Source organism: Hevea brasiliensis, chromosome 5 (assembly GCF_030052815.1).
Source record: "Hevea brasiliensis isolate MT/VB/25A 57/8 chromosome 5, ASM3005281v1, whole genome shotgun sequence".
NCBI classification, from domain to species: Eukaryota; Viridiplantae; Streptophyta; class Magnoliopsida; order Malpighiales; family Euphorbiaceae; genus Hevea; species Hevea brasiliensis.
In genome coordinates, this window is record NC_079497.1 from 15,951,443 (window position 1) to 15,975,237 (window position 23,795).

The 23,795-nt window shown below is 33.2% G+C and overlaps 2 protein-coding genes, 1 non-coding gene and 1 pseudogene across 8 annotated transcripts; 1 reads left to right on the forward strand and 3 right to left on the reverse strand.

Moving 5' to 3' along the window:
- The first annotated feature begins 329 nt into the window (after nucleotides 1-329).
- On the forward strand, nucleotides 330-6,746 carry LOC110656066 (transcription factor LHW). Of its 4 annotated transcripts, none has more exons than XM_021812608.2 (11): nucleotides 335-492; nucleotides 677-1,317; nucleotides 2,368-2,571; nucleotides 2,845-2,932; nucleotides 3,035-3,076; nucleotides 3,252-3,311; nucleotides 3,667-4,902; nucleotides 5,013-5,114; nucleotides 6,025-6,171; nucleotides 6,266-6,391; nucleotides 6,479-6,746. In XM_021812608.2, exons 2-11 carry the CDS (start codon nucleotides 1,220-1,222, stop codon nucleotides 6,566-6,568), a joined length of 2,193 nt encoding a protein of 730 aa, XP_021668300.2. In that variant the 5' UTR covers nucleotides 335-492; nucleotides 677-1,219; the 3' UTR covers nucleotides 6,569-6,746. The 4 variants fall into 4 exon arrangements, with proteins under 4 accessions (XP_021668302.2, XP_021668298.2, XP_021668300.2 ...); XM_021812609.2 differs by having other exon boundaries at nucleotides 1,039-1,317; XM_021812606.2 differs by having other exon boundaries at nucleotides 332-1,317.
- On the reverse strand, nucleotides 6,592-11,816 carry LOC110656067 (ultraviolet-B receptor UVR8-like; annotated as a pseudogene).
- A 3,055-nt stretch (nucleotides 11,817-14,871) lies between these two features.
- Nucleotides 14,872-16,789, reverse strand: LOC110656068 (tropinone reductase homolog). Of its 3 annotated transcripts, none has more exons than XM_021812611.2 (5): nucleotides 16,629-16,789; nucleotides 16,312-16,519; nucleotides 15,720-15,936; nucleotides 15,490-15,602; nucleotides 14,872-15,198 (listed from the first exon to the last, which is right to left on the reverse strand). In XM_021812611.2, the coding sequence occupies exons 1-5, from the start codon at nucleotides 16,715-16,717 to the stop codon at nucleotides 15,001-15,003; spliced, it is 825 nt and encodes a 274-aa protein (XP_021668303.2). In that variant the 5' UTR covers nucleotides 16,718-16,789; the 3' UTR covers nucleotides 14,872-15,000. The 3 variants fall into 3 exon arrangements, with proteins under 3 accessions (XP_021668303.2, XP_058003065.1, XP_058003066.1); XM_058147082.1 differs by having other exon boundaries at nucleotides 16,312-16,524; nucleotides 16,629-16,776; XM_058147083.1 differs by lacking the exon at nucleotides 15,490-15,602 and having other exon boundaries at nucleotides 15,047-15,198.
- A 6,268-nt stretch (nucleotides 16,790-23,057) lies between these two features.
- Nucleotides 23,058-23,164, reverse strand: LOC131180551 (small nucleolar RNA R71). Its single transcript, XR_009149318.1, has one exon. It is a non-coding gene; the product is annotated as a small nucleolar RNA R71 (small nucleolar RNA).
- Nucleotides 23,165-23,795: the final 631 nt, after the last annotated feature.

Consider the following 23,795-nt stretch of genomic DNA (forward strand, 5'->3'; position numbering starts at 1 on the left):
TTTTTTTTATTAATAATTTTCAATTTAATTATTAATCAAATGACTTAAAAGTGATCAATGAGTCACAAAATATTAATAATAATAAAAATTTAAAAACGAAATTATTGATAATAAAATTTAAGGATGAAATAATAATTTATGTTAAAGGGTTTTAAAGTATTTTTATCTAAATATTATTTTTTTAAAAATTTCCACTATGCTGTGGGCCCGGAATCCCACGGAATCAAGTTAATAAATTCAGACTGCGTCGCTGCGTGGGCAAATTTGTAATAAGGAAAATGAAAGATAAGTGTCCGGTTACCGGCGTCGAAGGCACTATATAAGGAGGGCTCTGTCTGGTGTCACACGTTAGGGGTTGAGTTTGGACTCTCTTAGGAGTAAGGAAAAGCAAAATATTTGACCATTCTTCTTTCTCTCTTTTTATACAAATCTGCACGGAGTCAGAGATGTCGTCGAATAATGGAATCCAACGAAGTTGAAGGATACTTATAGGTAGCTAAACACTCCTTTACTTTTGATTTTATTTTTATTTTCCCTCACTCATCCGCAGCCGAGAAAATGAATGTCAACTTTACTTCTTTTCTTGGTGAATTTTCTCGGCAAACAAACGGAAAATTTCTCCGATCACCTGCAATTAGCTGATGTTCTGTTTGTTTTTTGTGGCTTGCTGACGCAGTGGAAGTGAGTGACCTGCAAAAAATTGTGCTCTGGTCTGCTTGTTTGCTTTGTACACGCGCAGATTGTGTCTTTAAGTAATTTGAGTTTCAGTATTTCTGAAAACGAAAACCTGTTAAGATTAGCCATTATCGCAGGTTAGCTCACACGAGTGCATGGTTTTTCTTAAATTTCTCTTTGAACCTAATGCTAATAGTAGCAGAGAGTGTCCTTTAAGGTCTTTCTTTGATTACGGTTTGTTCCATGGATTACTTCCACCAAATGATTGTTAAAATGGAGCTGAATTCTGTAATTTGCATTTTTCAAGTGCTGTAATATAATAAAATTGCAAAAAAGTTGAGATTGATAGTAGTTTTGTATTAGCAATGGGACTTCTAATGCTTAATTCAACTGAGCCACCGATAAAACGAAGGGCAGGTCTGCGGATAAAACAAGCTGGAAGAGGTTCTTATCGTGGCAGCTAGAGAAGTTTTTTTTAGTCATGTCATTTGGCCAAACTTGTTATGTGTGTTAGAGATTTGTGTATTTCTTGGAAAGTCAACGAATGGGAACTACTGCTCTGAGGCAGCTGTTGAAAAGTCTTTGCAATAATTCAATCTGGAATTATGCTGTGCTATGGAAGCTTAGGCATGAGAGCCCTATGTAAGTAGTTTTTGCCTAACCATCTCTTAGTTAGTTTTTATTTGATTTTAGGTCTTACTGTTTTCTTTTGTTCAATTTCATTCTCGGTTCTAATTTCTGTTTGAATTGTATTATCTCTGAAATTGAGCTTTGTGCTGTTATGGATGTCTGAATTTCTCATTTTTGTCACCTGGTTTTCAGCTTATGCATTCATCATGCTATCGTTGCTTAAAATGGGAGTCATAAGGAAAACAGAACAATTTAGGAAACTGTGCTTGTACTCAGTCTTATAGGATGGTTGCTGTTATATCATTTGGTGGCCTTAATGAAGATTGATAGAGGAAAGAATTGATGTTTAAATCATGATTGGGTTTTTCTCGAACAGGCTAGTTTTCCTTGAAAATCAATAATGGTGTTTCTGGTGTGACATTTGTGTTCTTTTTGTAGTGACCATAGGTGGAATGTGTTGGAAACGTTGTGTAGGTTCTATTTACATCTCAGTTTACTTAACAATTGCTATGTGTTTCTGAATAACGTCTTTAGTTTTTTAAGTTGTTAGTCTTTAATTATGAGAACAGTTACAAGGATCTTGATGATATATGCATAACTAATTGAGGGAAGTAAAGTATGATCTAATTATTTTCGAATCATAATTACTATAACTGTTTTTGGAAGTGTTCATATCCTCCACTCACAAAATCTGCACATCACATGGGGAAGTGGTCCTTCCATATATGGCACAGTCCTTTCCCTTAGTAATTATTCAATAAATCCATGGAGATATCCTATAACTATTATATATGCTGACATATACTTGAAGCTTTCTTAATTAGAATTTCTGTGCAATTATCATGTCATTTAGCATTTAGGCCTATATTGTGAAATTAGGGGAACTAATTTTGTAACACAAAAGTCTAATTACCTGTATGCTGCAGGTTCATCACTATCAAATCGCATGATAATATGATTTGGCTGAAATATAAAATTTTTCATTACCCTTTGTAAAGAATCTAATGGAAATTTCAGAATTGATTATATCTACTATGATATCTAGATTCTCTTTCATAACAGGATTTTGAATTGGGAAGATGGGTACTTCAAGACAAAACCAGGGGAACCTGTGGAAAGCATAACAAATGATGCTTACTGCAAAGATGGAAGTGATGTATTCTGTCCTCATTTTGAACCAAATACATCCAATGGTAGCTTGGAGGAGAATCCAGCTGGATTTCTAGTGGCTGACATGTCACGTATTCAGTATACCTTGGGAGAGGGGTACAACCCAGTGCTTGATCCATCTAATTTTGAATTATGTATTTTTTTTCCCTATTATGCCCTTTGTTAGAATCAATGCAATTGTATAGTTTGCTTGTCTAGAAGAAAAGGCCAACATGACATTTTGGTAATTTACTTCTTGCACTCTCTTTATTGTTTGGAAGCATATTGTCAACCAAAACAAATGGACCTGCAAAATGAGGTTCTGTCATATGGAACATGGTAAAAACTTAGAAGGGACTGTTAGTTGACTGTCGGTTTTCAAAATTTCAGGGTTGTTGGCAGAGTGGCCTTTACAAGGGACCATTGCTGGGTTTCCTTCAATAACATTTTCACTGGTGAGGTTCAGTTAATTCCTGAGGTGAGTTTTCTGATAGTAAGAGATGATTAAAGAAAGTTGGTTGTGATTCGGAAAAATACTAAATAAGAAGCCTCACAAAATGCTAAATCTTTTTGTTAGCAGTGTCCAGAAGAATGGCTACTTCAGTTTGCCTCTGGTATCAAGGTAACTTACTCTGAATTCTATTATAAAATGGTGGTAATATTTCATTTGCTGGCTCCTCTATGTGCATGCATCTATATGCACAAATGTGATTAAGGATGCTTGAAATTAGTTGCTTGAATTTCACATGTAAGCTACCAGATGAATGATGGTTGAGCCAATTATAATACTTGTGCAGACAATTTTGCTGGTACCTGCGCTTCCACATGGAGTTTTGCAACTTGGGTCATTGGAAGAGGTGCACTCTTTTTTCTCGCTGCTTGTGTCTGCCATTATGGTGGCTTCCTATTTGAGATGCAGTTTAAACCTTATTTCTGTTAGAAGTGTCAATAGTTTATTAGGCTGTTCACAGAGTCATAAATTAAGCAGTTGAATGGTCACCTGGTGTAAATGGTTGGTATTTGGTCTTCCCTTTTCCCTATTAACAGGTAAGAGTGTTGGACATACTTGCCAGCATGGAGTCATCAGTGTCATCCAGGATTTATGTGCACATCTGCTTATTTACATATACAGACGTGTGTGTTACAAGCATGCATTTCTGTTGCTCTGTAATTTTTTTCCTCATGCATGGCTTTTCTTTCCCTAGTTTTCAGGTTGCTGAAGATGTCAATATGGTAGCGAATGTCAAAGGTAGATTTAATAGTCTTCACAGTATTGGGAAAAATACTGCACCTTCCTCCCTAAAGAAAGAATTTCAAGATGAACAATCATCTCCACTAATATCTAGTGGCATTGACTGCTTAAATGCACCATCAACTACTGCATTTACATCAGTGAAGATTAAAGATCTAAATCATTCAATAGCCGTCAACAGTGTTGAGATGGATAATAGCAATCAGTCCACTGCAAGTCGAGTTCTGCCACTGTTAAATGTTGAAAATTCATTTATTCCAGTTGGAAAAAATCTGCTAGAAGCTCTCCAATATGAAACAGAAAATAATATTGATGTCCCTTCTATTAGTCTTGCTGAAATATCAACTCCAAGTGTATCTATGAATGCCAGCCAACTGGAGATGATGGAAAGCAAGCTGTTTGAACTGTCTTGTCTGATGGAAGAGCTACAGGCACATTCTGACTCTAATGATGACAATGTGGGAATGTTTGGAGAATCGTTCAGTGGACTTATGAGTTCTCATCCTGCAGGCAATATAGCAGGGGAACCAGCTGGAGGCAAGACTGCTAACGATATGGATAACAAAGTTGTAAGCAGTTTCTTTAGATTTCCCAAGGATAGTGAGTTGCATAAAGTGCTTGGGCCAAAACAGACAAATGAAAAGTTATGGGATGCATCTCCCATGGTTGAGGATACTTGTAGCACCCCAAGTTTTACGTGCAGCAAAGATCCTAGTGAAAGAACTGAACCATACTGTTTTGCTAGGGGAGGTGATACTGGTTATCTGTTGGAAGCTGTGGTTGCCAATGTATATAGTGGTTCAGATGACACTTCTAATAGATCTAGTAGTTTCAAATCTTCTACTAGTATTTCGGGACACTTTGCTGCTTCTCCTAAACCTCAAAATCGATCAAAAGCAAGTACCTTGGTGAAGGATGATTCAACACTATGTAGGCATCTTAAATCTGCATGTATTATTGGGGACGAGATTGCTGATAGTTCTTCAAGTACTTCAAGGAGCATGATGGACGCAATTTTTAGCACGGAACAGCATGACAATGAATCCGATGGCACACAGCCTCGGAAAGGACACAAGACAACGGTCACCAAAAGAAGGGTCAAACACGGTGATAACCAAAGGCCAAGGCCAAGAGACAGACAGCTGATCCAAGATCGGGTGAAGGAGTTGCGCGAACTTGTTCCCAATAGTGCTAAGGTGAGTGCAATCTCAGGATTCATAGCTGTTGCAGCTCTAATTAGTCCTTAGTGGGGTGCATTCTCCCCAATTTACTAAATAAATTTGCTATGTTGTATTGGTAAATCCAGTGTAGCATTGATGGCCTCTTGGATCGAACCGTAAGGCACATGCTATATCTAAAAAGTGTAACCGATCATGCTGAGAAATTGAGGCGATGTGTACGTCAGGAGGTATTTGAAGTTCATTAATGTTTCTATAATTCTTTTTTCAATCTGTCTCATGCCAATTCACTTGTTCTACTAGATAAAACTGCATAAGTTAATGGTTGTCTTAATTATTAGTTTAAATTTTATTTATTAATATCTCCTATTAGTTTGTGTTCTGAAGTGAGAGCTAGCTGCACTTTTAGGACTCGTCTATTTTACGGTAAATAATTTTTTGGAAAACCATTATCCATATATCTGATTTTTGTTGTGTATAGGAGAATTGACCAATGATTTTTCTTAGTCAAAATCGTTCATCTTCAAGAAAAATGATTTCTTATTTTTAAAATAGAAAGTCATTTTTAAAAATAGAAAGTCATTTTTAAATCTCCATAAATTTACAAGGAAAGAACTAATAAATGAACCAAATAGGGATTAGGAGAGTAGGAACTTGAACTTAGCACTTACCAGATGAATGATATGTTTTTAGCTGTTAGACCAACCCAAGCTAGGCAAATGGACCAAAATAGTTATTGTGATGTTGTTTCTCATATTCTTCTATAGCTAATATATATATATATATATATATATATATTGTATTTCAAACAACAAAAGATAATGCTTGATTCTATTTTTAAGCCAAGAACTATGGCAGTGCGACATATTTATTCTCTTCAAACAATATTTTCCACATTTGTAAAACGGAGCCACAGTATCTATGAGTTAAGCTGACGGATGCCGGAAAAATAGATGACATGTAGTAATACCATAGAGAGGTCAAAATTTGGGGTAAAATCAAAATTTTAATAGGCTTGAAATTAGATTGAAAATTAATATACAAATTTTGAAAGAAAAATGGTAACACTGACTATATTACAAATCAAAATGCTATGTTGAGGCAGCTTAGATGAGTAATTGAAACTTAAATGTTTCACAGCATCCTGGTATCAAGAATTGGAGGTATTACGAAGCCAAGGAGAATTGCCAAAATGGAACAAGCTGTGCTTATGAATTTGGACTTGAGTTCCAAATGTGCCCTATTCTAGTGGAAGATCTTGCTTATCCAGGACATATGCTCATTTTGGTCTGTTCTATTTTATACTTTCCGAATTTGTCGAATGCTATATTTTTTGGTTGTAGTTATTTATCGGGCAATATCTAAGCCACGCCTATTGCAGATGCTTTGTGATGAGCAATGTCTCTTCTTAGAGATCGCCCAAGTGATCCGTGGCTTGGAATTGACCATCCTGAAGGGTGTACTTGAGACCCGATCCGACAAAACATGGGCAAGATTCGTTGTCGAGGTAATTTAAATGGACTCTCTCTCTCCCTCTCCAGATAATTAGTTTTTCGTAATTGTGTAGACTGTTCGACATTTACAATCCCCACAGGCTTCCAGGGGGTTCCACAGACTCGATATCTTGTTGCCTCTGATGCAGTTTCTGCAGCGCAAAAGAAACCCCATCTCAAGCAAGATTTGATGAGTCATCTTTTCTCCAAGTAGTTGGTCAGAAGAGAGCAATATTCTACCCCAGTGGAATATACTTTCGAAGCAATAAAGAGTTGCAAACTAAACATCACTATTGTATTATTACAAGGATTATGATTGTAAGAACTTTGGTCGGTTTTCTTGCAATGAACTGTCAAGTTTTACTAGCACCTAAAGTATATACATTACAGATGAGAGGGTGCATGCGTCGATGAACGTAAAAAGACTTCTATCCTAGCAAAACTGTCACCTCTTCGTCATCGTTACTGAATGAATATATGATTCAAAGAGGTATTTCAGCTAGCAGTAGCGTATGCCACCAACCACATGCAACATTTTTGGGCTGACAACCTTCAATAGGAACACGAGAAGGAATGTTGCGCTCAATTGAATCACCCAGACCAAGCTGCATGGCAAAAACACTAGTAAAATCACATTACTTAAGACAATTATGTGGTTCTATTATGAGTTAATTTAGTCAAAAGGATTTGAGGATCATTCTTGCCTGGCCGTATTTGTTCCATCCCCAACTATATACCTGGCCGTCCTCTACATTCACAAACAAAGAATACAGTTAAAGACCTTGATCGTGTCTTAACTAATTTTTCATCATTGTTAACTGGTGCCCATTTTGTTCATCCGATTAGGTTTAAATTTAACAGAACACCTTCCAGCATAAATAAATTTTCATGTGGATAATACATCTACCAAGCGAAGAAGAGATATACAGCGTCACATCTTTTAAGGACAGCCTCTTTGAATGAATGCCTATACTAATTTCCAACTTAAAATTGGATGAAACTATTTCATTAGTATAGAGAATTGTTGAAGTGATTTTTTATCTATTTATTTTTTTTTTTAAAATCTGCTATGAAATCCCTAATGGAATATTCTAATATTTTCAAGTAATTTACCTGTCAGAATGGCACTATGTCTAGCCCCACAAGAAACCATTTTTGCACACTTACTTTCCAAACATGGAGCATCCAATTGCGTTGATTGAGTCTGGAGCTGAGATACAAATAAAGCCTTTAGTTAATTTACCAAGACAGGCATTTCATTAAAACAAATGAAAGAATTGAACATGAGCAACAGCCATGAGTAAAATCCATATGCAGATAAATGAGCTCAAGGCATCTTTGTCATGCAACTTTATCACAGGATGTGACAGATACAATCATTGAAATATTAGTAAATTAGGGAAAACAATGCAATTAACAGTTTGCTAAGTAATGGAGAGAGGTTTTTCATTTTTTCTTTTTCTTTGTCATTTGAAATTACTTGATCAACACAAGGCGTTCAAGAGATCATATCCCCAGAAAAGAAAGACAGGTTTTGCTGTGTACCTCAGCCAGGTCAGCTCCAGTTCCCAATTGTCCAAACTGATTCCCACCAAAGGCATATACATGGCCATCGGCGGTGATACAAATGGTATGCCATAGTCCAGCAGCAACACTTTCCACTTTAATTCCCGATAAAGTAGGTACACAAGCAGGCCTCAGCTGATCATTTGTGCTTACTTGCCCACACTGGATCACGAGAATGACAATTAATAAAAATATTATATATATGCAGTCTTTGGAATTAAATACACTCAAAGCCAACTAGCATGCAAGAAAGAGTGCCGATAAGCAACAGAAATAAATTAGTTTGGCATGTCTATAGCTCACCTGTCCATAGAGTCCCCATCCAAATGTAAATAGTGCTCCAGCATCTACAATGGGATCAAGAGATGAAGGAAGATGGTACATCAGAAAATTGCTAACTGACCATTTACACTATTTGCAAAATCAAGAATTCCTCCAAAATGCTATGCAAGATCAACTTACACAGCAAAGCAAATGAGAGATTTATTGAAAGATAGGAAGCTCCAAAAAAATTTCATGGCTGGTAGTAGTTCAGGAACTCAACATTGTTTCAGCATTACATGAAATAAGAAACCAGGATCAAAAAGCTGACCTGTTACTACTGCACTATGCCGACCTCCACGTGCAATTACCTTCACATAACTTCCAGGGAATTTAGAAGCTTTTGCTGATGAATCTTGCCTTTTCCTTGAGGGGCTATCATGGACCGATCTTTCCCCAAAGCTGATGTATCAAGGCAAGGTATCAGATGAGGAGAAGAAACCATTTTTATCCGGGATCCCAAACCTAGCTGCCCTTCGCCTCCATAGCCCCAACCCCACACCTTTCCCATATCTGAAACTTTGGTTAAAAACATGAAGCATCAGGTGTCTTGCTTTACATCAAAAAATCGTCCATAGCTTCGTACTTCATACAACCTACTTCGTACTTCATATAACCTACAAAACTACATAGTGTGACCACAAAGAGGAGACTACACTGAAATTCGCAAGGGTGCACGATGCAGTGACCCAAGAAGCAGTTGGTTTACCTGACAGTGCTAAGGTATGGCGCCCACCAGTAGCAACACTGGTGATCCTTACTCCAGGACCCAGAGTTACAAGAGAAGGTGACACTGAAAAAGTCATCTCCAGATGATGAATTTTCAAATTCTTCCTTAACTGTTGATACTTTTCTCTTCTTTATAATTTCCTCTCCAGCCCTACTGTTTTCAGATTGAGAAACTGTCCTACCGGTTAAACTTGATCCTTGGGACCTTGGACTCACTGAAGAATTTAACCATTGTAACATTAATTAGAAGCACATCAAAGGGGGTTCTGCTTTTATTTACTAAAAAATGCAAAAGTTTAAATGGTGAATACCTTCTTCTGTTGGCAGTGCATTTTGTTTTCCATCATTATCCTTTTGGAAGCTTCCTGCAGCTGCCGTATCACGGATGAATTTCAGAGAGGGAACACACTCTTTCCATCCCCATGTATATACTTCCCGTCACTGCATATTGACTAGTGATGAGCTTATTGAACCTCTCTGAATGGAAAATTAGAAATGAAAACCCACTTTGGCCTTGTCAGGCGTAAATGAGTTGAGATATGCCAAGTACTAAGGTGCATAGGCTTCAATTGCTTAGCTTAAATCAAGCTTGAGCTTATATTGAGCTTACTCCACTGTTCATTTTTTTTCCTTTTTTTTTTTTTAAATGTAGTTACTGACTTCAAGTGCAAAACTGTAATTAAACTGAAGGCCTACAGAAAATCTAACGGTTTTTGAATTACTCATTTACAAATTTTTACATTAGACAAATATAACATTTTCTAAACTCCAGTAAACTCAAGTACAAGTGGGTCCATTCACAAAGACCATATGATTTCAAATTTGCAAAAGATAGAATGCCTGCATCCTCTTTTCTCACCTTTAATTTTTTTTTTTCTCATTCTCTTTCTACTTTGCTCATCTACCCATTCCAAAACTATATATTGTAATTTAATGATTCATTTATTTGTATGACATATTAATGTGAAATCTCATAACATCTTTTAACTTAAGGACAAATTTCTACTATTCTAAAAGGATAGAATTTTGAGAGCTTAAAATTGGTCCTGTCCATAAGCTCAATTTTTTTTTTCCCAAGAGCTATTCACTGAGCATACTAGTTTGTTGAAACTCCTAATTGGCCTTGGATAGTTTGTACATGGGCAAGGGCACTAATTACTGTAACTTAGACATCATATTTCCTTAAATAAGCGTAACAAAAGGGAAGACTATTTAATTAGCGCAAGGATGAAGTTCATTGTTAAGTATTGTGCCTTGCAGTAAAACCAACAGTAATTGACATTTTCAAGAAAATGAGCTCCAGGATAAATCAAAATAAACTAAAATACCTGTAACTGATATTGTTAAGTATTGTGCCTTGCAGTAAAATCAACAGTAATTGACATTTTCAAGAAAATGAGCTCCAGGATCTACTACTCACTAAAATAACACAGCCAGTAATTTTGTATCCATACATCAAACGGGCACAGAAGGTAGAAAGTTACATTAATTTATAATGGCAAGCAATTTCTGTGATGCTTTTTTGTCCTCATTCCCCTTAAACAAACAAGTAACAAGTAACCGTAAATCAAAATAAACTAAAATACCTGTAACTGATACACAATGTGCCCAGCCAGCCGCTGCCTTCACTACTGAAGCTTCATGAGGAAGAGGAAAAGGCTCTGGAATCTCCTTAACAATGAGTGACAGAAAGAAGTTGCAAAATCAATTCAAACAGAAAATTGCAACAAAAGAATTCATTAACCGGGAGATCACTGCATTACCCCATGCTTCCCAGAAGTTATATAGCTCTGACCTTCATCATCCGTTGAACCCCAAGATATTAGCTTTCCAGATCCTAATTCCACATTCTTGAGTACATAAGCAATTATACCATAGCATATTAATTAACAACAATTCTAATAACTATTTTCCACATTTAATTAAGCATAATCTAGAATAATTGTTTTGCCGAAGAAATTGACCATAAATTTCTGGAATCTGAAAATCTGGAATACTCTATAATAATCATTTAAGTAACATAATCTTGAATTCCGAGATTTACTGGAACTAAAGATTATCAAAATCAGAGAAAACTAACATATCCGGAGCTAAAACAGCAGAGCATCACATGTAAAACATTTATGAGATCTAAAAAATAGGTATCAATCATCGCATGACTCAACAATACTTAGCGTGCTTTATTACGCTTTATCTAGAAAACATGGTAAGAAAAAAAAAATAACATTCTAGAACCATGTAGAACCAATTAACGAGGAAAAAAAAAAGAAAAAGAAAGAAAGACACCGGAAAACACGCTTGCGCAGCAAAGAACCTGAGAACTCCACGGATCAAAATCTCTGAAAACAAGATTTGCAAGTCAATTCAGAATTAGGAAAGTAAAAAATCATCAAACATCAGATAATAATCAACCTGAAATGGCCATGGCAAATCCACAGCCACCACCACAAATATCCTTCCATGAATCAACGCCTTGAATCGACGATGCCGGAAACGGTACTTGAACCGGAGAGAGTATCGGCGATTTCTCCGGAGAAACTCCGGGCAGATAACCCCACATATACACCGCCGTCTCTTTACATTCCTCCATTTTCATATCTTCCTCTCTTCCGTTCTCATTAATCGCCATCCCGACGAACAAAATTCCAAAAACGAAGAAAAAGAAACTAATTTCCTCAAAAATGCAAATCACAGAGAGCGTGTTACGATCAATAAAAGCCTGGTGAAGAATTAAAACGAAACCATTTTGTATATTTTCAGAGAACCATTTAGATTATCGAAATTCTGATTATTTTAATCTGGCGCGTATCATTTCCAAGGATCTAGCATATGCCACGTTATATGCCACGTAATGCTTTCGAAACGTGGCTTGATCATGATCGCGTCTCTGGATGGTTCCTTCCACGTCAAGGGTTCGCTGGAACTTTCTGGAAGATGAAGACCTTCCTCGTCCTCGTCCTCTCAAGCCCTCTAACTGTTTGACACGTGGGGGCTATTTGTCAAATGTCTTAATTTTTTCTAATTTAATTTAATCGATTAAACTAATAACTACCGCCGTGTGTTATGCGGTGCTGCAACGGATGAGTGCACGTGTCGTTGCTGCGTGGCAAAAATCATCCGTTAGATTAACTCATTTTTAGATGGTTGGATTAAGTAGAGGCGGGATGGCCTCAATTTAATAGGTAAGCTATAGAAAGTAAAACGACGTCAGATGTACATTTTTTGCTTTTAATATAAGAATTTTGCCGACACTTTTAATTTCATGCCATTCAAATTGTCTATGAGTTTTCAAAACTAACCCAAGCCCCAAGGTAAAAGTTGGCTCAAGAGTCGAAGAAGCCCATGTTTAGTTCTTTATGGAAGAATATTAGAGTCTCCCTTAGGGTTTGGGTCGAGAAGGTGAAATTTCTACTTCTGTCAATTGATTGAAGCCATTAAGCAGCTTCGGCCTTTTTAGGCCTTTTGGCATCTATATTGAGTTATCGACTAAACAATGCCAACATCCCATTAGCCAGAACGGGGACAAGCAGAATGGCATTCGGTAATGAATTTTCGACAAATAATTCAAAAGTTGTCCTAATAATAGCTCGCTCATGTTTGATGCTTGAGGCACTAATCTTTTAATGTAGGTCGACACTTGACTAATGTAGGCACTAATCTTTTAATGTAGGCACTAATCTTTTAATCTTTTAATCTTTCAAAAGTTGTCCTAATTATCGACACTTGACTAATGTAGGTCGTTCGATTTTATTGAAAAATTTACACTTTAATTCCTCAAATTTATCATTAGTCATTATTTAATTTTTATATTTTAAAAATTAAACGATTTATTATCTTTATTTTACTTTCATTATAATTAAAGTTCTTTCAGCCTAAATAAAAAAAATTACCATTAATAATTAAAAATTGACAAAATTACCCTTATTTTTTTTTTCTCTTACTCCCTCCTTCCTCCTTTTCAATCCCTAACACCTCGTCCCCACGCCACTGCATTTTCATCTCCCTAATTTCTTGAGCTACACCATCCAATTTACTAGTTGAATTAACAGCCAACCAATGAAGCACATCAACTATAAAAGAATATTTGTATTTTTTTTTTTTCAATTGCTTGAGAGTTTATATAAAATGATGTGATAACGACGGTTCAATTGTCCAATGGATGTTGCCATCACCATAAACAAACAGAGTTTGTGTTTTTGTTTTTATTTCCGTCTCTCGCATTGGAGCAGATATATATGGTTGATCCCAACTATTCTTTGATTTTTAGCTCATTGTACAAGGAGCCAATGGCGATGGCAACGCATCGCAACCCCATTTCTGTCTTCTCGTCTACACTGACCAAAAAGAGTCTCACAGATTCAAGCAAATTAGAAAAAAGAGCAATTTTGAACTATATAGTATTAGGAAGATTTTGCAAATTGAACAATACCCAACTCTTCAATCCTTTAATAAACCACTCAATATCCAGAATTTTGCTAAAAAAAAAAGGAAAAATCCAAGCTTTAATTATTGTTCACCAAAACCTTATGCTCACACTGACGTAAAGGGAGCTAGACGTCATTGAGAAGGAGATCACCATTCAACATTTCAATCCTTCAATCAATCATCCACACCGGTGATTTAAGGCTTCTAAGAATACCCAACTCCCTGGGAATAAACTTATTCGAAGACAAATCAAGAAACTCATGTTGAGACAAATTGCCAAAGGTCGAAGGAATTGGACCATGAAAGTTATTGCTAGAAAGATGAAGTTGCTTCAAAGCTTTGAGCTCAAATATCAAAGTTACATATATCGAAGGTCTGGCCTTGTAAGAGAAAGCTTTTCAACCAATTAACGATTCAAGTTGCATGTAGTACCACGCTAACATGGCCCTCGACAAGCTGCGAATCTTTAGTGAGAAGAAATGATGATGTAGATGGAGAGAATGAGTGGTTTCTCATTAGTCTCTTCTTTTTCTTTAAAATTTTTGTATAAAGATTTTTCAAGTATGACTAAAGATCATTATTCTTTTGTGAGGAAATCGACAATTAAAAATTGACCATGCTTTGGTGTAGGTATTAAATTATTGTCTAGTAATGAATCGAGAAGTTATATTATTTTAATAGATATATAATAATTAAAATCTCAAAATATGCATTAGTTACATGATATATTTGTTAAATATGAAAATTATAATAATAGAGAAAAGCGCTAATCCCATCATATGTGAATGGGAGATGAAAAAATAAGGACTCGAATCAACCCATAATGGGCCAAGACCTAAGCTTGTGACTTGAACTACAAGCCTTCAATGAGGGGGCCATTTTCAGCTAGCACAAGAAAACAACTTCCCTTAATTTGTAGGTTTTTGGCAGATCATGGGAAGCTATTCCCATCATCTCTCATGCATGCTGGATTTTGGTATGTGGATCAACCGCATGCAATTTGGCTTGCAATGTTTTTGCATGAATCGCAAGGTTGAAGGCAAAAACTTTAATTGACGTTTTTGTTTTGGTTTTCCCTTAACTACAAAAAGTTTTCTGGTCTAGCAAGAGCTACATATTTGGTTTTATTCTTTGCAGCTTCAAAAGTTGCTAGGTGGTACTTCATTGGGTGCTCTTATTGTGCAAGGTGTGGTGCTCAATATTAAAGTGGAAAGTTTCTCTTTTTTTTTTTCTGCAAATATTTTCTTCGATAATCATTAAGATTAAGGCAACACTTAGCCTATGATTAAATGGATAATTCATTTTTTGAATGTAATTATGTGATTATACTAGTGATACAAAATCTGGTTTTTGCATGCAATTGAACTCTTGATCCATAGTTTAATATGCTAACATAAACTACCGATACTCAATAAACAAAATATTGCATCAACATGCTTATTTTAAAACAATATAAGCAACAATATAATAAAATTAATTAATGATATACAATAAAAAAAAAATTACAATCTGATTTCATTACAGACTGAAACCTTAATTATTTAGGTAGTATCTGTTTTCTTTACAAACTAGAAAGATTTATCTAATTTTTATTATTTGGAAGGCAAAATCCATTCACAGTAAATCCTCCATCAACAGTAATAACCTGACCAGTTATATAGGAAGCAGTAGGGAAGCAAAGGAATGCCACCATTGATGAAATCTCATTAGGCTTTCCAAACCGAGACATAGGGATTCTACAAAGTAATCGATATATATAATCAGCCAGTTCAGGAACTTCCTGCAAAAAAGAGAAAATTAATCATAAAATATGTGCATCTCTTTCCCTCTTTGCACATTAATATATTCTTGAAAGTTGAAACATACGATAGAAACAAAGATGAACGAGGTCAAACCTCAGGAAGGTTTAGTGCAAGGTGTCTTTTAAGTCATAAATTTTGTGAGAATGTCTAATCTATAAAATTTTGTTTGAATAAAAGGGTGACTCAATGTACGAAATATCATATATTTTTGTAGGTTTGGAAAAAGTTAATGTATGCTATCTTCTTAAGCATTGAGCAGGTTCAATTACCGTTAGATTTTCCACCAATGGGGTTTTAATTAGCCCTGGTGAAATTGCATTAACGCGAATCATGTCCTTCGCCCACTCACATGCCAGGTTTTTGGTGATTTGATTCAATGCTCCTGTCAGTTCATTATATATATATATATATATATATCAGTTCTTAATGTTCCAAAAAACAAATAAAATAATGAAAAATTAGTTAAATTGAATACATATACTCAGTTATTATAACAAACCTTTAGAAGCTGCGTAGATAGCAGATTGAGAAGTAGCAACAATGCTTACAATGGAAGAAATATTGATAATGCTTCCATTTCCTGATGCCTTTAAGAGAGGATGTGAAAGTTGACACAGATGATAACAAGACTCAAAATTGATACCCATTACCAAGGATATGTCTTCAGGACTTATCTCCACTGCTTCTTTAGCTAGAGCTATCCCAGCGTTATTGACCTATTAAAACATATATAACTCTTGATCATGTAATTTAAGTCTCCCAATTAAGTTTTGTATCAAAATAAATAGATTTAAAGAAAAAAAAAAAAAAAAGAAAGTGGGTTTGAAGGAAAAAAAATTATAATTATTAGAAAGTTTTGTACTTCAATAGCACGTAGTTAAAATAACATAGAATATGACAAGATGATTTTGGGTTTCATTTTTTGAAGCTGTACTTGTTATAGAAAAAAAAAAAAGAATTTATTAGAGTCTTCTCATCTTTTTATTTTAAAATTATTTATTTTTATAATAAAAAAGAGAAATGACTATCTCTAATCATATCACACTATCTTGAATAAATAAAAACCTTTAAAAATGAAAATTAAAACTTACAAGAATGTTGAGTTTTCCATTAAAGATGGAGGAGACAGTCTGCATGAGTTTCTCCCTTTGGTCTCGATGAGATACGTCGCAGACAGACCCAGTTACTTTGAAACCTTTGTTTTTCCATTCCTGTAAACATTGATCAAGCTCTTTTTGATTGCGTGAACACGTGTGCACTGCCACTTCAAATCCTGCTAATTCTTCTACTATAGCATGCCTAACCTTGCAGTAGGAATATCCAAACAGTTAATTTAAATCAAAGCAAGTTATTAGTCAGATTGAAAGAAGGAAAAGAATTGTTAATTAATTTGAGTTACCAACCCTACCCTATGCCTCTTGTTCCTCCGGTGACAACGGCAGTCATTCCCTTGAGAGACCATCTCTTTTCTCTGCTATTCAGCTCTGCTTCTGCCATGGCCTTTTTTTTTTTTTTTCTTTTCTTAATGCACTTATCTAACAGCTACTTTAGTTGGAAACATGTTGTCAATTTGTTGCTATATATAGAAACTTACATTTGTAATTTTCATGGAAAATTTTTGTAATTTTCAGGGAAAATGCTTTTCTTTTTCTTTATTTAACTTTGAATGGGTTTGAATTCAATACTATTATTTTGAATACGAATTTAAAATCACTTAATTTTTTCTTTCTAATAAAAAAATTTAACGTAGAAGATAAGTAAAATATAATCTGCTCAGGAAAATAAATAAACAAATATAATAAAATATTTTATTCAAAGATAATCTAAGCAGAGTAGAATAATCTTCTAGATAATAACGGATTATTTTTTATTTTAAGCGACTAAAGAAATCTTCTATAATATTACTCTTTCAAAAACTTGTTACCTTTGTGGTTTGTGATCTGTTTGCAGAAGAGATTAAATCATAAAGTCAATAGAGTAACAAGCTACCCTACTAGACTCTATCCATATAAGATTATTATTCATACTTAAAAATTTAAATTTTTTAACCAATTAAAAGAAAATGATCCGCATTGTATATAAATAAAACCCTGCTAAGGTGAGAAAACAAGACCCAAGTACTAGGGAGAAAATGACCTAATAATTGAGATAAAAATGCCAAATATATTTTTAACAGGCATAATTTTGAGAAGAAAAATACATATTTGTTCCAAACGAACTCAAATTTAAGGATTTATCAGAAAAAATTTTAACAAAAAAATGATAAAACAAATAAAAAAATTAATCTTATGTGGCACATCATCTTAGGTAGCTACCAATGAAAAACTCAGTGACACTCGCCCAATCAAAAGATCTAAAAGAGTAAAGTAAAAAAGTAGTAGAGAAATGGAGGATAATATTACTTAGTTAATGCTCATTGATTCAAGTAAGATTATTTAGTGAATCTGAATTTACAGATAAATTTTTTGAATTTTCTTTCTTTTTTATAATAAAATAATTAAGTTTTTTTCATTATCAATAAGTAATTAGATTAATGGCCTAAAGTTGATCTCTAAATAAAGTTTACTTGTAAGGTTAGGTGTTTGAATTCTGAAATCACTATTATTGAGAGAGTTTTATAAAAAAAGCATACTCGATCCGAACATGAAAAATCATATACTTAAAAATAAAAGAAAGTACTTTTTTTTATTTTACTTTCAAAAAATAATTTAAAATAACTTGATATCCAACACAATTAACACTTAACTTTTTATTTTAAAAAAATAAATAATTCTCAAGGTATGAATATATTAATAATATAATTATTACAGTTAATCAATAATTGAAATGTCAATTACAGGATGAAGAAGAAAGCTAAAATAATTAATAATATACCTTAATTGACAAATGGTGAGTCTTTTTATAGATTAAAAAGACGTGGTATTTGTAACTTAGCAACTTGATTTGAAATTTTCGGCAATTAAACAAAGGGGCGGAAACTTATGGCGTGGAAAGATAAGTTTCGGCTTATGGGTGTCCAAAGAAAAAATGAGATAAACGTGAATTTTTCAACCTTTCCGCATGGATTTTGATGGGTCCGTACGTTAAGCGCCTAGGAAGTGTTTGGTATTAATTTTGTTTTTGTTTTCATTTTTTATTGTCCAATTTTAAGAAGTTATTATTTAAAAAATAAATTAATAAAATATAAATGAAATAAACTATTTCTTATTTTAAAACATGAAATTTATTTTATTTATATAAATTTTTATAATTAATTTATAAAAATTAAAAATAAAATAAAATTAAGAGACAATTTTATAGATTAAAAAGACGTGGTATAATTAATGCTTATTGGTTCAACTAAATTTATTTGGTGAATATGAATTTACATATAAATTTTTTGAATTTTTTCATTTTTTACAACAGAGTAATTAAATTTTTTTTAATTACTAGCAATGATTGAATCAGTAGCATGAAATTAATTTTCAGGTAAACTTTATCTACAAGGTAGGGATTTAAATTTTGAAATTATTATTATTAGAAAGATTTTACTTAAATAGCACTCCCGACCCAATCATGAGAAACCACATATTTAAAATAAAAAATATTTTTTTTTAATTTGTCAAAAATAATTAAAATCAGTTGATATCAAACACAATTAACACATTTTATTTAAAAAAGTTAAATAATTCTCAAGGTATTTGAAACTTAGCAACTTGATTTGAAATTTTCAACATAAGTGTGGAAACAGGAAGTTTCGTGGAAGGCTTTTGAGTGTCATAAAGGTAGAAAAGAGAACATTTATTCAACCTTCTCGTTTGAGCTTATCAAATTTTTATGCTCAAAAATTTTTATTTAGATGTTGTCTATTATGAATTAAAAATATAAATATATTAAATTTATATATTTAATAAATAAATATTATTATATATCTTATTTTTTTTTAATTTACAATAAATAAAGTACATATAAGAAAAACAGGTTGTTATTAGTTAATTCATGCCTTAAATTTCATTTATTTTGAGTGAAGCTGCAGGAAAGAGTGGATTTTGATTTCTGATCGCTCTAATAATTGTTGAGTGACCATTACGTTTGGATAAGTAGTAGCACCATCTTGTAGATATTGTAAGCCTGTCACCATTATTTTAAAAGAGATTGACCTTTTTTTTTAAATTTTTTTATTAATTACACTTTAATTTCATAAAATATTTTAATTCTATTTTATTTAAAATAAAATATAAATTTATAAATATTATTATAAAAAATATAATTTATATTTAATGAAATATTTAAAATAAATGAGTTTGAGTAACGGATACTCAATATACAAAATCCGAACCCATTACGAGTAATATTTTTCAAATTCAAATTCATCCCAAACTCGATTAAATACTATCAAAATCTATCCTATTAGAGTTCGATTGAATCTAGTATCCACAAAAACCCAACCTGCTGCCATCCTTATCTCATGATTGGTAAAACCCCCTATTTCTTTGTTTTGTTATATATATATATGAATAATCATTTCTCTCCTCTCAATGATCTGATTCTTAATACTGGAGTTTATGCTTTAAAGTTTATCAAACAATCTGATAATTCTTGGTTGAGAGACATTTTGTTAATTGTTGTTGAAGTTAATGTTCGTCTCTATCTTGAATGGCCTGTTTTTTCAATGGAATTAATGGTTCAATTTTGTTATATTCATCATATGTAACAAAGCTTCTGAATAATTAGATCAAGTATAAAAGATCCACAAAGTTGTTCTACTATACACCTTTTAATTTATTTTGATAGAATTTCATCTAAAATTGAAAAACTCCGCTTTGTTATCTATATATAACAATTTATGTTACATTTAGTCTTAAGAAAAAGATCATATTCTCTTACTATTTGTATTGATTTGAATTTAATGGATGAAATTTTAATTAATTAATTTCTCTAAAAAAATATTTGATCACAGAATTATTAAACCAAGAGCAATTTGCATCCTAATTTGTAATTACTTTTTCGCCCCATCTACCAAGCTAATGGGGAAACCTAATTTATGTTCCCACGATAACAACAAATTCAAAAGATAAGGACATTTACCAAATAATAAACATGCACGGGAAGTCTATAAATGCGGAATTCAATAAAAACCACATAATGGAAAACGGGGACAACTACAACTCATTAAAAAATAAGACTTTTGCCCAAAACTTCCGGTTGATGGAGGTAATCAAAATGACAATTGCAAAGACAAAGGCAGAAGCTACCCATTTACAACCACATTCAACAAATTTGACTTCAACTACCTCTTAAAATGTCCTCTCAATTTAAGAGTTGTCCAATCAACAACTTAAATTGAAACCAACAATGTCGAAGAGCACCTTTTTAAACGGTACGTAGTATTCATTGAAAATATAATTAAAGTAGTTGATTATTTTAATGTTACAATCACTTCATATAAGCATTTTAGGATAGTTTTGTATTTATTTTATTCTTATAATTAAGTACTTTTTATGTTTTTAAATTTATTTTAACTTATTTGTTAATTTTGGTTATTTTATATTTAATTTTTATAATTTTGATATTTTTAATAGGTTTTGTAGTAAATTGAAGGTTCATGATGCATTAGAAGATGATTTGAAAAAATTTGGAGCCTTTAAGTACGGAAAAGGGTTGAAAAAAATCAAGTTTTGAAAAATTAAATTTGTCGAGATTTGCTTGAAATCTTGCTTGAGATGTTGCTTATGGTATGTCACACTATTTAGCCAATGACCTGGGGCAAGTAGCAAGTCAAGCATAGCTTAATTCCAGTATATTCAGAATTTTCAACCTTAAACCTGTCAAAATTTGCATGAGAAACTGCTTGAGGTCTCGCTTAGAGTATATCGCAATGTTTAAGGCGTGGTTCGGATCAAGTTGGAAGTCAAGCATAAGTGAAAAACTCATTGCTACACAAAATCTGCTGAAATTTGCTTAAGATGCTGCTTACCCTATGCAAACAGGCCATGCAAAACCCGAAATTTATTCAAAATGTTGCTTAACGTAAGCAATATCATCAGCAAACAACCTAGAACGTGAAAAGTTTTACTGACCTGGAAATTTTTACACCCCATCTCCTATCCATTAATTGGCTCTTATCCATTTTTAGACCTACTTTAGGACAACTTTTGGGACCATATAAAAGTATCATTTTTAGTTTTTCAACTAAGAAGTAAGAAGGAAACAAAATCACAAATATAAAAAAGGAGGAAAAATGCCATTAATCCTAGACAGAGGAGCTGCTGCCACCATTTTTGAAAGCTCTAGAATTCTGAGATTTTGGATTCTTCTACTTGGGTTTTTCTATTTTTAGTCTCTTATCATGTTTTTCTATACATTTTCACCATTTACTCTTGTAAATATCAACATGAGTGAGCAGAATCTTTAGATTTCAGAGTTAGAAATCATGGTTTAGATTAATTTGTGGATTTGGACTGATTTATTTTTGATTTTATATAAATATGAGTTTTGATTCTTTTTCTTGTGTGCCTATTTACTTGCCTAATGCTAGTACCCATTGGATATTATCTTAATCTTTGATTAAAGGATCGAAAGGCAAAAATCATTGAAAGATAGTCAAGGATTAGAACTTAAAATCACCTAGATTTAGAAATAAAATAGGGATTTAAGAGGATTCATTGATTGGTTACAAAACTTAATGGGTTTTAAGTAAATCAAATATCGTACGAAAGTAGGTTTGGTTTTCTTAAAATACTCTTTGGTTTGGTTGAAAATGATATTAAAGGATTTTAGAATCAATCACCTTCAAATTCTATTTTCTCTTAAAATTGAATAAACCAAGATAAAACCCATATTAATTTATACGTAAACCCTAAATCTGGAATCATTTTTTCCATCAATTAGCCTTTAATTTTAATTACCTATTATTAATTTAGTTTAATTGCATCTAGATTAGGAATTTATTTGCTTTGCTCCTTACTTATTTTATTTAGATTAACCAAATTTACTAAGCTTATTTGCATTTACATTTTATTTCTATTATCATTAGCCCAAATAATTACTTTATTCATATTTTGGTAATCAAATGCAAATCCTCGTGGAACGATACTTGACTTATCAATTTATCACTTGATATGGCCCATATACTTGTGGATACCTAAACTTCAAGTTTTTTGTGCCATTGCCGGGGATTTGATTTTTGTTTGATATCGAATAATTATTTGTTTGGTTAATTTGGGTATTTTTATTTTTAATTTCTATTTTACTTTGAGAATTTGTTTATTTTGTTTTTCAGGTGCTTTTATTTTATGAGAAGGACAAAAAGTGAAGAAATAAATTTATTCTTTGACCCAGAAATAGAGAAGACTGCTAGAGACTTAAGAGCAGAAAGTAAGAGGAGAAAAATAGAATTTAGAGCTCCTCAACAACAACAAAGAGAACAAGAGCAAGAGTAGAGCAACCACAGGAAGCAATAGCCAACAACAATAATAATAACTATGCCAGCAACCGTTCTATGAAAGATCATGCCTATCCTAACATTGGAGATTTCATGCCAAGTATCACAACACCAAGAGTAGAAGCTAATAACTTTGAATTGAAGCCTGTACTCTGTTAGATGGAACAATAATCATAATTTGGGGAAAGACTAAGTGAAAGTCCACAAGTGCATTTGGCACACTTTCTTGAGATCAGTTATATGTTGAAGATAAATGGAGTTTTTAATGATGCAATTCAACTCAAATTGTTTCCTTTCTTTTTGAAGGACCGAGCTAAAGAGTGGTTATACTCTTTGCATTCGGGTTTTATCACAACATGAAATGAACTTTCTCTAGTATTTTTAGCTCAATATTTTCCACCAAGCAAGACAACTAAGTTAAAAAATGAGCTGACTTCTTTCAAACCTAGAGATGATGAGAGTTTATATGAAGCATGAGAGAGATACAAGGATTTGCAAAGGAGATGTCCACACCATGGGATTTCTAAGTCGATGCTTGTTCAACACTTTTACAATGGTGTTTCTTCAGCTATTAGGAGTACAATTGATGCATTTTAGAGGTGATCTTATGGAGAAATCTGAATATGAAGCTTTTTCTACTTTAGATAAAATTGCTTATAACAACTACGAGTGGAGTTGTGAGAGGAATGAGATCAATAAGCCAGCTAGTATGTTTGAGCTTGATGCCATGAATATGATCAATGCTAAATTTGATGCTTTAATAAGGAAGATGGACAAGCTAAGCATTAAAGTAGATTCTTCAGTTAGAGGTTCAAGTAATTTAGTGGATGTTAGAGCTGCAAATGTGAATTGTGCTGCTAATTTTCCTGTATTTGGTCAAGAATTTTCAAGTGAACAAGTGGATTATGTAGGGAACTACAATCAAAGGCTAAGTGGTAGCCCATTTTCCGTAATTTATGATCTAGCATGGAGAAACTACCCTAATTTCTCATGGGGAGGTAGATAAGGACAACATCAGAATTTTCAGTAACCTCTTGCATATCAAAGACATCAGAATTTTCATCAGAATAGAGGACCTCCTCCTAGAATTCCTAAACCTCAGAATGCACCTACTACGCCACAACCACAATAACCTCCACAAGCATAACTAGA

Excerpts from the sequence above, each read along its gene's own strand:
- LOC110656066 (XM_021812606.2), top strand. The coding sequence starts at position 1,220 with ATGGGAACTACTGCTCTGAGGCAGCTGTTGAAAAGTCTTTGCAATAAT. Across the intron at positions 5,115-6,024 it reads GGCGATGTGTACGTCAGGAG|CATCCTGGTATCAAGAATTG; the intron begins GTATTTGAAGTT and ends AATGTTTCACAG. Across the intron at positions 6,172-6,265 it reads CAGGACATATGCTCATTTTG|ATGCTTTGTGATGAGCAATG; the intron begins GTCTGTTCTATT and ends CGCCTATTGCAG.
- LOC110656068 (XM_021812611.2), bottom strand. The coding sequence starts at position 16,717 with ATGGCAGAAGCAGAGCTGAATAGCAGAGAAAAGAGATGGTCTCTCAAG. Across the intron at positions 15,603-15,719 it reads TATCTACGCAGCTTCTAAAG|GAGCATTGAATCAAATCACC; the intron begins GTTTGTTATAAT and ends ATGAACTGACAG. Across the intron at positions 15,199-15,489 it reads CATTGGTGGAAAATCTAACG|GAAGTTCCTGAACTGGCTGA; the intron begins GTAATTGAACCT and ends TCTTTTTTGCAG.